We start from the raw sequence: 18,989 nt of genomic DNA, 5'->3' as shown, positions 1-18,989 counted from the left end.
TTGCATTAGGTAAGTATAAAGTTATATTAGTCTAGTGTGAATGCAGTGTACCATACAGCATGGGAAATAGCTGCTGATGGAGAATATATTTATTTGATTTTCATGGTTCCTGTGGAGAGGACAATAGTCAACTATGCAATTGAACCTAAGGGCCCTGAATGGCCCTTTTATGATTCATAAAAAAATTGTACTAGCTATTTTATCTATATTAGAATGTAGTTAAAACACTCCTTATATTTGATAAATTGGACTAGATCATAGTTGTTTCTAATTACAGCAACAATAATCTCCTTACAGTAGGTCAATATATATCAGAAAGTCTTTTGTATTCAAATGAATTTAGAACAGTAAAATGGGGGTTATGTAATATAACATGAATAATTTGCTACTGTTCTTATCACCTATGTAGAAAAACAAGTATTAGGCAGTCACACACATGAAACATTTATTTGGTGTACAAAACTATTTTGCATTTATCCAAAATTTAAAAAGAAAATATTATTAACCACACCAAAAGGACAGCGGTATCATAGTGCTACATGGTTAGTGCTCCAAGGAGGAAGGAACTCAGGGACCATGAATCACTAAGATACCTCTACCCTTTTGGTTAATTTGTTTTTAATTTTGAATACATTTATGATTGTGTTGTGCACCAGATAAAAATGTCACGTGTGAGACTGTCTACTACTTTGCACTTTGCATTTTATGACATATGAGGGGAACACAATTAAGGAGTAGGTTTAAAAGTGCAATGCAGTATTGCCTCTGTCCATCTAAGACCCACATACCTCCACCATTTTCTCGATGTGTTGGCACAGCAGAGCTTGATCTGGTTTGGCTTTGAGGGATGCCCATTCTTCTAAAGGAGGTGAAGGAGATGGTGGAGACTTGGCATGTGTTTGCTGTGCAGATAGGAGAAAATGTTAAATAACATAAATTGAAAGGGATTTTTAAAAGGAAATATAATTTAATTCTTACTAGCTGCATTTTTCTGTAAGTACAAAACTTCTACTTTAAAATGTATCAATTTTTATTGCATTGAATTCTATGTATGTAACCTCCTGCCACTCTTGCCATTATTTCATGCCCCTCTATATTTTTCTATCTATATCTATTTTAATCTGATTATATCTGTGGTTGCTCTCTTACTGTAGATCGGGCCCGAGGTTCTCTTTGAAGAGACAGCTGATAGATTTCTTCCTCTGAGCGATACTGGTCAAGAGAAACCTAACAAATAAGAGATGAAAGACAACAACGCTAAAACAAAGGGATAATACATTCACAAAAGTCTAACTTCTCTTTTGTTAACTTTTAGATTAACAGATGTCCAGCATTTTCTTTTTGCACATTGCACACCATGCACACCATGTTGGAGGTTTTAGAAAAATGAAAAAGAAAAAGAAAATAAAGTATGCTGCTTGCTAGCAAGCAGTCCACAATTTAATATATAGACAACTTTTGCAGTGATAACAGCCCTAACTAATTTATTAATTAATAATCTTTTACCAGGACAATGATCCTAAACACAGTTCAAAAATAAACACTGAAGTGGCTCAAGAACAAAAGGCTAAACAGCCATACAATGGCATCATTTGAATATTAAAATGCACAAGTGTGACCAAGCTAACCTGATCAACATAGAGCAACTCTGCCCCAAAATAACATAGAAACTGTGCAAAATAATGTGTATGTGTATAAAGTGAGAAGATCAAAATACTTTTGCAAACTGCATATTCCATTTTTTTTCTTCAATTAAAAACTAATTTTGAGTTTCAGTGCTTTCAAATGAAAAAATCAGTGAGACCAACAGATCAGTGTAGGATTTCTTATTAATTAAAATATCTGGGTCTGATGTTTGTAAGTTTGAAAAGCACTGTATCTTCTTCCCATCATTATACATGTTATTTAAGTTGCTTTGTGATATTTGCCTACCCTTTCAACACATTCTCTTTACTCTTATTTATTCATTGTTCTCACCGTCAACAAGTTTAGCAAATCAGGGTTGGCTTTAACTGGAGGCTCCAATCTCTGTGCTTCAGTGAGCTCATGAACAACTTTGTAGACTTGACGCATCTTGGAGATGTTAATGATGGTTTTTGCTTTGTCTGCCCAATCAGGCAAAGCCACATGGAGTGCCATGAGGTCTTTCAGGTGTACTCCCAATGCAGGGAAACGGAAACCTTCACATGTTGCAAATCTGCGCCTGTATCTTGCATAGTTATCTGAAGAGGTCAGGAGCTCCAAGAGGGAATCATACACCTTGCAGGAAAACAATTAAAATAATTCTGATAATGTCTAAACCCATAAGCTCTGAAAAGCATTCTTGGATGCACTTTGGCTGTAGGAAGGGCTGTAGGAAGTGTAGTAATACATTGGTAAAAGAAAGCGTTTTCCTACTAACACCCATAACTACTGACAAAGAAAATGGCTGAAATCATTACGGAGAAATTTAATATTGCAAAAAAACTATGAAATATGAAAATAATATATATATATATATATATATATATATATATATTATATATATATATATAATATTTGTAAATAAAAATTTTTATGCAACCCATACTTTTTCTACTCAATGGCAGCTCACCATCAATCTTAATAGTAAATCATTCTTTTCACCTACTATAATTTTGTTGTCACAGCCCTATCCTCAGCCAAGGTGCCTCTGGATACACCAAAATTACGCAAAATTCCCCTTCCTATAGCACTTTTATTTCTCTAGCAGGAAGTAAGTGTAATATTTGTAGCGGAGTTCCTTCCAGTATTATTTCTAGTATTATTTCAGCACTATCCATGCCTTTATTAAATGTGTACTGCCCATCCACTATAGCAATTTGTGCAATAACCCTACTTACTGCATTCTAGAATAGTTTGACAAGACTTAAGCTGGCCATAGATGCAAAGATCCGATCGAACGAATCATTGTACGATCGGACTTTCCCATCTCCCGACCCGCCACTAACCATTCAGATCAAAGTCTTACCAGTCAGATTAGTTAAAGAACAGATCAGCAATGTTCTGCCCCTGACAGCAATCGTACGATATCTATGTCCAACCAAAGCTAGTGACACTGAAAATTGTACGATCGGCAATACACGCAGAGATATTATCGGCAGCCGACAGAAATTTTCTAACCTGTCCGATCGACCAAACGACCGATCTCCGCCAGACGAAAAATGTCGGGACTCTCCACACACGGTTCGAAAATCATACGAATCCTCGATTCGTACGATCAGATCTTTGCGTCTATGGCCAGCTTAAGTGAAACTATAGAGTCTGTCTGGTTCCATCAGTGATATTAACATATTTACCCTGGAAATGTTTTAGAACTAATTTATTTAAATGGTAGGACTAATGTAAACAACTACCTCTGATGAATATTTGGATAGGGGATGTTCCATATTTCACACAAGAGATAAAATATAAATATATACAGATTCTTTAGAGAGTGAGACCAAAATTAGAGTTTCTTACCTTGGTAGTTTCTGGACTGATGTGAGATTGAGTGTCCTTAAGCCGGGAAATGGAACTGTGGCTTAGACCCCCCACCACAGACATTAGAGTGTTAAAATTCTGCAGCTGTAGCAGCCTCTACAAGAGATATACTAACCATGAAAAAGAACATTTTATACAACCCTTATAATGGCACTAGCCTAGTGTACCGGGTTCTGCTTTTAAATTTAATCAGCTCTCTTTGTATGCAAGAGCATATAATGTTGAATTTATAATACTAAAAAAAACAAAAACCTACCTCTGCCACCTGTACAAACTGTTTAATCACAGCTGCTCTTTGTTGAGGGGTATGTTTACTAAGCACCATCAGCTGGATCCACTGAGACACCCCATTGAAAAGGGCTATGAACCTTTCCAAAACAGGGTTTCCAACTGTACAACCATGAAGAACAAAGCTGTGGTAGTCTTGAAACTAAGGATAGAAAAATATTTGATATGCAATAGTTTAGTTAGGTAACACATCCATGCCTGTCAATCAAACGTTATGTTGAATTTCTGATGTAATAATCAAGAAATACTACAGTACAACCCCACTTTTACATCCTCAGAAATTACCAAAAATAAGTTTTCCTTTATAAAATGTATAATGAAGCAATAGGATTCTTAATAAATCAGATGCAAGTTGAGTGTAGGAACATTCCGGGGATGACTTTGACGTAGTTGGCTATCTTAAATATATTGCAATATATGGGCAAACAATCCCTGTTTTGGTTAAAGGGTAAGGCATTTCTAGTAGCTTAAAGCACAAAATGTTTCAATGTCCTTATATATTGATATATTGATAATGGGTTGAGTGCAGAGGACCTCATGTATTTGTATATATATATATATTTTGTTTAAAGGGTAAGGCATTTTTTAGTAGCAGTATGCACAAAATGTCGCTGTCTTAAATATATTGATAATGGGTTGAGTGCAGAGGACTCTTGTATTTGACTATATGTATTTTGTGGTCACAGCCTCATTGCACCCCCGCCTAATGGTTTTAAAAAATAGTGGTGAGCACAACTTTCCCTTGTTTGTTATAGTTTATACAGGAGCAGTGACCAGCTCCATGTTGTAGCTCCCACCCTTCCCAGCTATAGACAGGTGATCCCACTGGTGTCTAATAAAAGGGCAGCCAAGTATGGAGGTTTACTTTGAAAGCAGCAAGTTAAGTTGCAGGTAATACCTAGTCCCTTTGTGGAATGTATAGTGAAGCAATGGAATTCTTAATGAATCAGATAAAATTGAGCATAGGACTGGCCAGATATGGGATGACTTTGACGTAGTTGGCCAGCTTAGATATATTGCAATATATGGACAAACAATCCCTGTTTTGTTTAAAGGGTAAGGCATTTTTTAGTAGCAGTATGCACAAAATGTCGCTGTCTTAAATATATTGATAATGGGTTGAGTGCAGAGGACTCTTGTATTTGACTATATATATATATATATATATATATATATATATATATATATATATATATATATATAGATATATATGTATATATATGTGTATATATATATATATATATATATATATGTGTATATATATGTGTATATATATATGTATATATATATGTATATATATATATATATATATATATATATATATATATATATATATATAAATGTCTTTCCAAGCAGCACACCCATATAAAAAAACTTCGTCTTTTTATTGCATAGTGTCAAAGTCCAACGTTTCAGCCCTCATGGGCTCTAATGACCCTTGATAAAGGCACTAATGAGGGCTGAAACATTGGACGTTGATACGTGCAATAAAAAGACAAAGATTGTTTTATAAGGGTGTGCCGGTTGGAAGATATTTTTTGTATACATTTTATAACTGAGCACAACTATCTTTAAAGTTATACTGGGCCTTGGAGTGCGTATACTCACCTGGTTGTTCATCATCATCAGAAATTAATAATTGGCCCTGTAGCATCAGCTTATATGACAGGCAAACCTAATTTTCTGTTTGATGATTTGAGGTGACCTAGAAGCTTAGCTTCTCAACAGCTGCTCAAGGCTCACTGAGCATTATTCATTAAGTTCAGTATAAAAAAAAAATTCTAGCCATATTCATTTCTAGTTTTTTGTTTTTCTTGAAAACAAGCAAAAAACATAGACCTGTGGCAAGCCCCAAGGATACAGAACTGTCTGAGCATAGCAGCTGTGATGCAGGGTGCACTGGCCTCTGCCTGGCTACATTACACATTGCATTTCACATCAGATTTTTTTTATCTGGCATGAGGTGGACAGTGCAGCCAGACCCTGAGCAGAAGTGTGCTCTTCATAAGCACTGAAGTGCAACTCTTGTGTCCCTTAGCTTTTGCACTTCTGCCCAGGGTCTACATAACTTGTTGTAGATAGTCCTCTGTCTGTAATTGGATTTAGGACCACAATGCTGCAGAGCAGCAATGCTATTCACATTGCCACCAAGCTAACCCATCATCCACAGATTGTAGCCATTGGTGAAATTAGACACAGCAACTTAGTGTAATTTAACATAAAGTTAAAAGTAAATGCTGTTAGAAATCACTTCTTATTCATATTTTATAAAGCAGTTACTCACCTAACTAGGGTATATAATTTTATCTGTAAGGCAAATGTTTCAGTTATGATATTTAATTTATTCCTTTGATGTGTGTGCATGAATTGTCCCTGCATTAATGGAACTTCTCCTGGGGGAAAAAAATGTAATTCGGTGCATCATTGTGTCAGTGTAGATTTTGATATTGAACCTAGCATTAAATCAGTAAAATAAAAGGCAACCCTTAAGTTTCAATTACCAGGATCTTTGAGAATGAGTGAAATTCCAAGTGTGTTAAATGTTCTGCTAGTTCAGCTGGATCTAAGTGGTCAAACAACAAGGATGTCTTCCGAACTCTGCCGCCACCGGGGCCACGTTGTGTCACCTGCCGCTTCCATCCATAGGACGGGCTGTAACAATAGTAGCAATTAATGACACAATACACAATTACTGGTTTCTATGAGAATTAGTAAAATATGTAGGGGCCCATCCATTAAGTTCGAGTGAAGGAATAGAAGAAAAAAAACTTCGAATTTCGAAGTGTTTTTTTTGGCTACTTCGACCATCGAATGGGCTACTTAGACCTTCGACTATGACTTCGAATCGAACGATTCGAACTAAAAATTGTTCAAATATTCGACCATTCGATAGTTGAAGTACTGTCTCTTTAAGAAAAAACTTCGACCCCCTAGTTCGCCACCTAAAAGCTACCGAACTCAATGTTAGCCTATGGGGAAGGTCCCCATAGGCTTGCCTAACTTTTTTTGGTCGAAGGATAATCCTTCGATCGTTGGATTAAAATCCTTCGAATCGTTCGATTCGAAGGATTTTCATTCCCCAGTCAAATTAACCCTCGATATTCGACCCTTGATGCATCTGCCCCGTAGTGTTTATGCATCTGTACATTTGTTATCCCTTTTAATTTGACCCCCACCCCAGTAACATATAACAAAGCCTTGTCATGGAAGCCTTCCAGACTGCATATGAATAAAACTGAATATATATGAAACTGAATACCATGGTTTTGAAAGTAGGTCATAGGGAAAATATGCATGTGTCCATAAATCAACAAGCAGGCTCTGTTTAGTTTATTGAGGTTTTAGAAATACAAAAGTTACCACTTACCAGTGGTGTAACTAGATATTTCTGGACCCCTCAGCAAGTTATTTTTCAGGCCCCCAAAATGTCTAGCGGTTGACCTGTTTTACCAATATTTATTGAAATTGTATATGAATTAGGTCTTCATGGGGCCCCTATACCTCCTGGGCTGCATCCTCTGTAGTTACGCACCTCATGGTTACATTTTCAATGTTTATTTTGTTCTTTTCTTTCATTAGAGTAGTAATAGCAGTACATATTAGTAGTAATGATGTGGTTCCACATACTGCTCACTTTTTTTTTGCATGTTTTTTTTTTTTTTTTTTTTATAAAACACCCCTTTGGGAGAAGTTTAATAAGCATTTAAAGATGCAATTTTGGTGATAGGCTTCGCTGGATTCAGTGTGACGACATAATAATGTTTGTTTTATTATACATTCCACAGTCATGAACATTCATTTTCTTTGGCCTTCTAGGTGTTTCTTATATTTAGCTTAGCTACTAAGCTAGAATAATAAAAGATTTTTCAATATGGTGCAAGAATTTACAGTGCTTAAATATGGTAAACAAGGTGTAATTATACTATATAATCCACATAATAATTTAGCTGTGTCTTATTTCACAGTAGAGCAAAATATAAGGAAGGTCAAAGAATTTTGCTGGAAAACTGTACTAAATTAAATATATGAGTGAGAAAGAAGAATAAGGACCGCACTAGCTCACCGTTTTCCCACGATTCAGGTGCTCAGTCTCACAGTGTCCCCACTGTGGAAGCAGCAAAGATACGAAGAAGCAGACGGCAGACGGCACTTCTGAAATGGGGTTTATTGGAGTAACTGCTGATGACACCTTACGCGTTTCGGGAGTTATCCCTTAATCATAGGTAAGCAGTACACTTGTTACAACTAGGTTATTTATACACAAGGTATTAGTGCCCTCTAGTGGGCGTACATAAAAATTACATCTTTATTTAAATAGTAAAAACCTGAAACAAGTGAAACATGAAGACATTTAAAAGATTGTTGCGTTTCCTAAAAATTGTATACATTGTTTAAAAACCAAACAAACTATCAAGGAAGTCTATGGGGCAAGGGAAGTATTGTTATCTTGTACCTCTACTCAAAACTTACTAGAAGAGTTGGACTGGGGAGGGATCCCTCCCCAGTCCAACTCTTCTAGTAAGTTTTGAGTAGAGGTACAAGATAACAATACTTCCCTTGCCCCATAGACTTCCTTGATAGTTTGTTTGGTTTTTAAACAATGTATACAATTTTTAGGAAACGCAACAATCTTTTAAATGTCTTCATGTTTCACTTGTTTCAGGTTTTTACTATTTAAATAAAGATGTAATTTTTATGTACGCCCACTAGAGGGCACTAATACCTTGTGTATAAATAACCTAGTTGTAACAAGTGTACTGCTTACCTATGATTAAGGGATAACTCCCGAAACGCGTAAGGTGTCATCAGCAGTTACTCCAATAAACCCCATTTCAGAAGTGCCGTCTGCCGTCTGCTTCTTCGTATCTTTGCTAAATTAAATATACATTCATGTTTAAATGAACTGTACACACATATACTGTGCCTGCTTTAAAACATTTATTTCTTGGTGCATTAGGTAAGGTAAGTAATCTCATGGAAAGCTAAATTGATTTCCATTACTCAGAATACCATGCACTCCTGTTAAGTTAATAACATAGTTCCAACAATCATAACATCAGCGACCATGAACATACACACTCTCGATGTCTATTAGGCTACTTTCTCTTCTGTTTCCTTTGTTCTCCAGAGCTCTCTTCAGGTCTCGGATTTGCTCCCCAAGTTCTGGGTTAAGATCAAACTCTGCAGGAAACTCGGATATCCAGAATCTGCAAAAAGTATAACCAGGCTATAGTTGGTTGTAACTGATAACACAAGAAGAGACAATTAGGGGCCTATTTACTAACATTCAAATTTCTATTTTTTAGGAATCCAACTTTTTTTCTAAAAAAATCAAGATATATTAAGTGTAAAACTCGAATACAAATGTAGAAGCTGTTGAGGTCCTATACAAGTCAATGGGAGCTGTGCATATCCCATTTCAATCAGTTTAGAATTTTTCGCTAGTAATTGGCCCAAAAACTGGAATAATTAGAGGTTTTTGTATTTTTATTCGGATCAATGTACAATAAATTACATGGCATTCATGGTTTTAGAGAAAAAGAGTTTATTCGTGGGTCTCCCCGGGTTCAAATGTGCATATAAAAATATAGTACTATGTTAGCAAATATCATTTAGCAGATACCTCACAAATTGACAAATCCTCTCACGTTCCACATTATCACCAGATTCAGATGTGAAAATAGTTAAGGAAGCGTTAAGCTTACTGGCAAGAAAAAGACTACTACAACAGATACAAAAAATACCCATTAAATTCTAAGAAGCTACATAATATACAGCAGAAAACATTGGCTTAATCTTCATGTTTAGATTGATTTTATTATTTATAGTTCTGTTTTACACTGTAAACTACTGCTTATCCAGTTTCCCTTTACGTGTTAGTTTTAATCTTCTATACGTTTTATAATAGTTTGCAATATTTTCTAAATAAAATAAAGTAATGATTTATAATCATATGTAAAGGATATAGAGCAAAGAGTTTCTTGGCAAGATCACCAGATGGTATATACCAAGGATGCATCATCAAAAACATCTGGACAAGTTTGGGATCTGATAGCTTTCCATCTTTATCTAGAAAGAACAGTGAGGGGGCACAGTGAAATATCCCAAAAAATTCGTTCAATTTACAGCTTCAATTTACTCAGATACATGAAATTATCTGAATCTAGTACTTGTTTCATTTTGCTTTCCCGACAGTATGGCAAGTTTACCTAAAAGTGTTTTGGTAAGTGTATTTTCTGTGATTTTGTCCATTAAGCCTTCTTAGATATTCCTGCTAGTGACAAATTCAGAAATATTGGAATATCATCTATCTTGGATGACATAGCTGTTCTGTTTAATGGGCTATGGATGCCTGTCTAGCAAGCAAAGGCATTTACAGGGTTATGCAGTAAAAGGTGCCAGGTTTGTCATGTCTTGGAACCCAAAACAACCAATTAAATGTGTTTTAGGTCAAAAAGCTGACCAGTCAATATAGAACATTTTTAACCTTTTATTAAATCACTGTTCATGAATGAATGAATCCAGGGTGTTATTCAATTGCCTTTTGTTTCCTCCTGAGAGAATTACTTAAAAAACAAAAACACATAAAATGTGAGTTGTATAAGCCAACACAGTATAATGCAAAAATAATATAGATAAACCATATACAACAATATATCATATTATGCATCCCACACATAACAAGTATAATATATGATACCGTTTGATCACAGGCTTGGGAAAACTAAGATCTAAAAGGCTCAAACCACGTAATGTGTAAGTCATCTTAAGGATTAGTAATATGTAGTGCATTAATAAAAAAAAACTTTTAGACAGAATATGAATCATCTGATATGAGATGCTTTGAATAATTGCCACTCCAGATTATGAAAAAAATATCCCAGTAACATAGAGAATATTTAGTTCATAAGCATATTACTAAAACAGTTGGAAAACCCTTTTTATACCAAGTCTATTGTGCAGTCATAGGGGTGCACTGTCATTTTAATAAATAGGCAAAAGGAGTATTTGCCCAAGACCCACTAGGACAGGGAAGACCTCCATCAGGTTTTTTGTCTGTTATACATTTTGCATGGAGCACCCCACCCAGATGTCATACCCCTTGTTTATTCTTATGAAGGTGCTGTCTTTTTTTATTTAGATTAACTGTCTACTTTGAATATATTTTACTTAGACATGTTTCATTTAAAAAAAATATGGTATTTTTAGTTCATTTGTTTTTAGGGATGCACCAAAAGGGTTCAGCTTTAGTACAGGATTTGGCCAGATCCTGTGTGAAGATTTGTGATTCAGACAAATCCTGGAAAGTAGGATTCAGTGCATTCCTAATGTTTTCTATTCTGATGTTCAATGTTGAAGTGTTCCTTTCTTATACCAATTCACATTCAATGTTTTATTTTTATTTATTTATTCTAGTAAAGATGAAGAATCAACGATACGAAAGAGTCATAGACATAACTCAAATATTTTTCCTCATCCTACTCTACTGTCCTGCAGCTTCAAGGTGTCATTTGCCAACAGTGTTGAACTGGGGGACCAGGGCCTCCACTGCAGTCATAGGGCCCCTGCACAACCAGTGCTGCAACCTCTCTCCACCTCCCCCCCGTATACCATGGGGAGGTAAGGGAGAGCGGCAATAGTGTGAGGTGGGGATCGGTTCTGGATCAGCTGTGACCATGAGGGTTGGGATCCACCAGGTTTTTTCCCAGTAACCTGCTGGCCCAGTCCAACACTGCTTGCCAAAGCACCAAGAAAGCCCTATATTTTTCACATTCTATTTATCTCTTCCTATGCATCTTGATTACAGAGCCACATGTTAGATTAGATTCTGAATAATTTATTCATATAATAGTTAATGTATGGGGCTTCATTGAACGGTATGTTAACTTGGCAATTATGATCATAAACTTATAACTAAAAAAAAATCCTAATTTTTTAAATTTTTTGCACAGAATAAATGACTACCAAAACATGGGGCTAAGGAATGTACATTGGCCAATCCCCTCTTTTTGTATTTGAAGAAAATTTGGCCACATCAGTTACACATTCATTATACAATGCTTTACTTTCTCACAACCCCCTTTGTATTATTGTTACAACAAATAGAATTACATATTTTTAAAAATTAGAAATTTAGAACCCATACCGAAGCTCTGGATGCATTTTGCTATTATTTCATCAATGGTAAGACCCTTATCAAGATCAGATGAATCCATCTTCGTTTCTTCATTGGCTATTCTGAAGATCCAGTTGGCTGAATTTCTCAGAAGCAAAGCAGCAAATAAAACCAGCTAAAAAGAGAATGTGTAGTGGATTAGATTCATGTGTGCCAGAAGGAGTTGTTCGGTAACTAAAATTGCTTAAAACATTAATTTAGTAATGAAACCGAGAAGGGGTTATTTTATAAGTGGAGTATTTACTCACCACATATAGGAAGTGGCTCAGGTGCACCGGCCTGAGCCCACAGCTTGGGGAGCGGACAACCGTAAATGAATCTGGTAGCAGGCACTCAAATAAAGGCAATCTTCCAACAAATTGTAGAAATCAAGTAGAAAATATTTATTGTATCCTCTGCCTTACGCGTTTCGTGTTACAAACACTTAGGGGCCCATTTACTTAGTTCGAGTGAAGGAATAGAATAAAAAAACTTCGAATTTCGAATGTTTGGCTACTATGACCATCGAATTGGCTACTTCGACCTTCGACTTCGAATCGAATGATTCTAACTAAAAATCGTTCAACTATTTGACCATTCGATTTCTACAATTTGTTGGAAGATTGGCTTTATTTGAGTGCCTGCCACCAGATTCAAGAGCCAGAAACTGGTAAACAAGCTGTGTTCTCCTGCACCTCCATATATGTGAGTAATATATTTCTGAATGTTCTGGCAGTCTTCTCACATACTCACCTTCCTCCTTCCTGTTTTGAAATCTCACTTCCCTTGCCTTGTAAAACTTAGGTTTATTTTTTCAATGGGTTTCACATAACCCAAGAGTGTTTTACAAAATTTAAAATGTTTTTTTTTTAGGTGAGGAATTCAGCAAGCTGTGATGTAGATATTTATAACAGTGTAATAAAAATAGCAACATGAAACTATTGCTAACCATATTAACCTGACATAACTGTTTGTCAGTCCCGTATTGTATGATGTAGACAGCTTTCTGTTAGAGATTGGTTTCTCAGCCGAAGATACTCATTGTTGCACAATTCACAGTGTTTCTTTGTTTTGCTCACAAGTACATACTGACAATTGGATCCCAGTATTTACACATGTGGCCTGGCAAGGCTGGGCCTAACCTAGACTCTTGTAAATGTCTTAAAAGTTATGGTATTGACGTCTTTATTGCCAGCTGCCGTATACTGTATAGGTATAGGACCTATTAACTGGAAACCATTATCCAGAAAGCTCTGAATTACTGGATGGCAGTCTCCCAAATAATCCAAATTTTTAAAAATGATTTTCTTTTTTATCTGTAATAATAAAACTGTATCTTGGAATTTATCCAAATTATGATATAATTAATCCTTAATAGAAGCATACCCCGCCTTAATGTTTAAATGATTTTTAGTAGACTTAAGGTCTGAAGATCCAAATTACAGAGAGATTCCTTAGCCAGAAAACCCCAGGTCTCGGCATTCTGTAAAACAGGTCCCATACCTGTATCTACAAACCTGGAATGTTGTGGGCACAGTAGCTGTGCTTTCTAATGTCTTTTCAAGCATAAGGAGTTTGATAATCTTGCTTTATGGTATTGCATAGAGATTTTATCACAATTAATGTACGTAAGCAAGGCAGTTGTGGTTTTATTGGTCAGTTAAGATATAAAAGCAACAAATAAACATATTAGTGGTTCTACTTCCCTAGCTAAGGAAAACCTAAAGTGTATTGCTATAGCACTGCATATGTCACTGCACAGACATGTTGCTTATGCTGATTTTTTAAGACAAACATTTTTGAGGGCCCAACTATGTTTGCAGTTTAATTCTTAAATAATAGTTTGTGGATGCTTCATTTACCAACTCATCACACATAAGATGAACTGGTCTTTCATAAACACTGTCCTTGCTACATTGCACCAAACAAAATGATGCAATATTTTGCATATACAAAACTAATGGCATTTACAAGGTAGACATTGCGCACAACGGACAAAGCAACTGTGCCTCTTTTTAGAAAGGGGTGGTTCACCTTCAGGTTAACTTTTAGTATGTCACAGAATTGCCAGTTCTAAACAACTTTTCAATTGGTCTTTATTATTAATTTGTTATAGTTTATGAAATATTTGCCTTTTTTCTCCTGACTCTTTCTAGCTTTCAAAAGGGGTCACTGTTTCGACCCTCCAGTATTCATATTACATATTCTTATTCAAATCAATGCATGGTTGCTAGGGTTAATTAGGACCCTATCAACCCGATTGCTGAAATTGCAAACTGGAGAACTGCTGAATAAAAAGCAAAATAACTCAAAAACCACAAATAATAAAAAATTAAAACCAATTACAAATTGTCTTAGAATATCACTCCCTACATCATACTAAAACATAAAGGGGGCCTGTCACTAAAAAAAAATATTCCAACTCATATTTTATCATGTTTGTCAAGCAAAATAAAATTTAATTACACTAAATAAATTACTTGAATCTTGATTCCTTCGGTCTGGGAGTTCATAATTAAAGCAATAAATATACCAAAACCTGAATGGTACTTTTTTGTAATGTTATTTTGCTACTTTTCTGCCATACAGGGGTGCAATAGAGATTGCCTATTTCTTCCCCAATTTATAACACTTACAGCCCTCATCATGTCTCAGGTGTCTTAGTATCCTTCCTGTCCATTAAATGGCTTGTCAGCAACTCAGCTATTGGTCTACTACAATCTCAGTAGACTAACGTTTTTTACAATTTTAAATGTTGGGAATTATGCCGATTTGCTCAAATAAATCCTAATTAAATTCTTAGCTATGTTTTATTGTAACTGTTTTAATTGTGCAATATAATAATATAAGCAGTAGTGCCCATTATCTCCACCTAGAAACCACACACTGCTGGGACAGAGATACACACTAACTACAAGTAAAAGTATATGTGGTATATATCCCTCTGTATTTTCAATTATTATTAGTACTCACTTAAATATGATACTTCCCATCTTACTCACAAGTAGAATGTCTTTGACCAGAGAGACTTTTATGCTATAAAGCCTGCTAGTGCAAAACTATATGGCAGAGATCATGAAGCCATCAAATACTCAAATGTTTATGTTTATAAAATCTTCCTCCCATTGTAATGGAACTTCAATATCATATTTAATCCGTGAATACACTTCAAATAAATCAGATCAGCTTTCCATAAAAATGACAAACAGAGACCCATTTTGCTTTTGTGTTATAAATCACACAAATAAATAAAGTATCTTTTTCCAGCATTGTATTAGTGCAAATTCCATTAATATGAACATGTGTGAAGTTCAAAAGAACTTTAATCTCAGGAATCAACCCTGGTATAGCATGGCAGTTTACGTTTGATTTACAGGTAAGCTCAAAATCCAGATGTCTAAGGTACCAAGATACTTCTACCAAGATAAAATCACTGTTGAGCAGTATACCTGCCTCATAGGCTATTCATTGCTACTACTGCTATTTTGCTTTCAGTTTGAACCTGTACCTATTGGCGGGGTACAATACAAGGAAGAAGCCTACTAATCATTTAAAGAACACAAGGTAACAGTCACCCTTGTTTATTAATATTATTAATACTTGCCCCACACTTTAAGCCTTTTGAATTTGCAACAAGAGTTGAATGTCTTCCAATTCATCTTCATAAAGGGTATGCAGCATGTTCCTAAAATGAATTTGCCGATTGCCACTCTGTGATCCATTATCACTTAAGGTGCAGTCCATCCTTAAAGGGATCCTGTCATTGGAAAACAGTTTTTTTTCAAAACGCATCAGTTAATAGTGCTACACCAGCAGAATTCTGCACTGAAATCCATTTTTCAAAAGAGCAAACAGATTTTTTTATATTCAATTATGAAATCTGACATGGGGCTAGACATTTTGTCAATTTCCCAGCTGTCCCTGGTCAAGTGACTTGTGCCTGCACTTTAGGAGAGAAATGCTTTCTCGCTGGCTGCTGTTTTTCCTTCTCAATGTAACTGAAGGAGTCAGTGAGACATGGGTTTTTACTATTGAGTGTTGTTCTTAGATCTATCTTAGATCTTGTGTTAGGGAGCTGTTATCTGGTTACCTTCCCATTGTTCTTTTGTTTGGCTGCTGGGGGGGGGGGGTGATATCACTCCAACTTGCAGTACAACAGTAAAGAGTGATTGAAGTTTATCAGAGCACAAGTCACATGACTTGGGGCAGCTGGGAAATTGACAATATGTCAATACTGTTCCCATGACAGTATCCCTTTAAGAGTCCATAGCCAACAGGATAGTCAGCTTAGTTCACAAAAAATGCAAAACCTTCAACCCTACACCAATTTTCAAACTAAGAAGTAACTATTTATAAATAAATTGAGTAAGTAAGTTGTAAGGGCTTAACATAAAAACTCAAGTGAAGCTCTGATGTATGTTGTTTTGAGTCTTCTAAAATGTCATAAAGCATCTTTTTCAGGAATGCAAACCCTTCCATAATAAGCAACATTATTTAGAAGCATGGGGACTAGAAATAGGATGGTTGGTGCAACAAAGAATAGAATGACTACCAGAGACAGCTTTGGCCCTCAGTCTGATGTTTTTTTCTAGATTGCAAACTCTTTCACAATAAGCAACATTAATTAATTAGAAGCACTATATCACTCCAACTTGCAGTGCAGCAATAAAGAGTGACTGAAGCACAAGAGCATAAGTCACATGACTTAGGGCATCTTGGAAACTAATGATATGTCCAGCCCCATGTTTGATATAAAATATAAAAATATTTGTTTTCTCTTTTAAAAAACAGTGAAGGATTCTGCTAGAGCAGCACTGTTAACTGATGTGCTTTGAAAGAAACATGTTTTCCTGTGACTCATTCCCTTTTAGTTGTAGTTCAGTGAATTCAGGTAATGTTTACTTCTGTACAGTATGATCCAGCACCAAGAACTGTGCTTATTTAATCATATATAAAGCTTTTTATGCAAGGAATATTTTCCTATTTTTTTTTGCTATTTACTGTATTTAATGACTGTCAAAATGTTTGCAATTGATTCTAAAGTTCTTGCAGAATATAAGACCCATATCATTCCAGTACTCTTTCAGAGCATCCCAGAGAAAGGCAAGCTTCTGTAAAACATATCTTTGATAAATGTGTAGATAATTTAACTGCAAAACAGGTGAAACATTCTCACACTTGCATGTATACAGCACTATGTTTGACTGTAAGGTTTATGCTTTGCTGTTTTTAGCTCATGGAGCCATCTCCTTAAATAAGCTCTCCAACCGCAACAGTGAACCTCATATTTTGAAAAAATAGATTTCCTTCCAGTGTTCAACAGGGAACTTCAGTATTCTCTGACCTGTCAAAAACCTTTTAAACTTCTTTTGTTGTAAATAATTGACTTGGAAACTGATACTTTCACATAAAGGCTGCAGTTTGTCACACTGTATGTCTTTCAACTCTACCTTTAGTAACAAGGGTGTTCTCCTTTCAGCTGGCTATGAATTTTGCATGCAACTGTTTTTCTGAAATGAAGAAATAACGTTGGGTCTGATTGGTGTTGCTATTTATGCAAATGCCTTGATTTGGGAATATCTCTCTAGTGTTAGTTGTACTAGAAATATAGATTTTAGTTACAGGTACTGAGATTTTCAGCACCCAGGAGCACAATTTCACCTTCAACTGCTTTGCTAACCTCTTTTGACATTGTTGCAGATTGAAAATATTTTTCAATATTTTCTTTTTTTTTCTAGCAGTAGCGATACTAACACTAACTCTAGGAGGACCATATTAGTTCAGTAACTTGCCATTTGATACTGTTTATTCAGAGCTATACATTTTGATGTCTTTCATTTTCAAGTTATGTATTCTTTTAAAATAAGTAGTAGATGATACTGATATATAGTTTATAATAAATTATTATTAAATAAGCACAGTTTTGATTGATGGTATTTTAGATCCTACTGTATGCCTCTATGACAAAATATTGGTAAAAATAAAGATGTATGTCAATATGTTTTATATTAATGGTGTAGAGAGAGAGACACTTTTATACTATATATATAATGGCTTCAGAACTGTGGGCCACATTCAATTTGATGAAAAAAACCTAATTCATTTACAAATTTTCCTATAGCGTCAGATGCATTTCATTGAGAAAAACTTATCTCACTTTATCACATGAAAATTCTATTGTAAGTCTATGGGAAAAATTAGAATTGATTCAGGAGAAATTTCTTCTCCTCCAATTGAATTTCATCCATATGTTTTTGTTTACTTGATAAACCATAAAATAAAATTTTTCATGGAATTGAATCTGACCCGTTCTCTACTCCGGAACTTCTTTTCACACCTTGGGCCAGATCCAATTTGATGAGAAAAAGTCTAAACTGCTTAACTCGTGACAACTCAATAGTAGGGATGTAGCGAACGTCGGAAAAAAAGTTCGCGAACATATTCGCGAACTTGCGCAAAAACGCGAGCGGTTCGCGAACCCCATAGACTTCAATGGGAAGGCGAACTTTAACATCTAAAAAAAAAATTTCTGGCCAGAAAAATGATTTTAAAGTTGTTTAAAGGGTGCAACGACCTGGACAGTGGCATGCCAGAGGGGGATCAAGGGCAAAAATGTATCTGAAAAATCTGCCTGTGTGTGCTTGGAAGAGATAGTGTAGGGGGAGAGCTGTTAGTGATTTCAGGGACAGATGATAGTAAGTTTGCTGGCTAGTAATCTGCTTGATACTGCTCTGTATTGGAGGGACAGAAGTCTGCAGGGATTTGAGGGACATTTTAGCTTAGGTAGCTTTGCTGGCTAGTAATCTACTGTTCTCTTTAAACAACTGCCATACGTTGACCTTGTAGGCATTGTTTGCCCAGTTTTTTTGGACGCAGCCACTGAAGCACAGTTGCCAGAATGATATTTAGACAGAATGTGAACAAGGTCACACAGCTAGATGGCGGGTTGAAGAAAACACTGTGCAAATAATGCCTACAAGGTCAACGTATACACTACTACAGCGGTGGATACGGATTACGTAAAATATATTATGGCTGCTTGAAA

The 18,989-nt window shown here is 35.6% G+C and overlaps 1 protein-coding gene across 3 annotated transcripts in view; it reads right to left on the bottom strand.

Moving 5' to 3' along the window:
• rasgrp2.L (RAS guanyl releasing protein 2 (calcium and DAG-regulated) L homeolog) overlaps positions 1–18,989 on the bottom strand; it is a 65,731-nt gene that overhangs the window by 15,345 nt on the left and 31,397 nt on the right. The window contains exons 2-11 of one of the 3 annotated variants that reach the window (XM_041589339.1): positions 11,936–12,080; positions 9,756–9,858; positions 9,413–9,463; positions 8,865–8,996; positions 6,291–6,441; positions 3,758–3,931; positions 3,481–3,597; positions 1,978–2,259; positions 1,150–1,227; positions 789–902 (exon numbers count right to left, since the gene is read on the bottom strand). In XM_041589339.1, coding sequence (XP_041445273.1) covers positions 789–902; positions 1,150–1,227; positions 1,978–2,259; positions 3,481–3,597; positions 3,758–3,931; positions 6,291–6,441; positions 8,865–8,996; positions 9,413–9,463; positions 9,756–9,858; positions 11,936–12,005 — 1,272 coding nt within the window. In that variant the 5' untranslated portion in view covers positions 12,006–12,080. 3 annotated transcript variants of the gene reach the window in all.

The sequence above is a fragment of the Xenopus laevis genome, chromosome 4L (assembly GCF_017654675.1).
Source record: "Xenopus laevis strain J_2021 chromosome 4L, Xenopus_laevis_v10.1, whole genome shotgun sequence".
Classification (NCBI taxonomy): Eukaryota; Metazoa; Chordata; class Amphibia; order Anura; family Pipidae; genus Xenopus; species Xenopus laevis.
The sequence above is the reverse complement of the archived record's forward strand: the minus strand, read 5'-3'. Positions and strand labels throughout refer to the sequence as shown.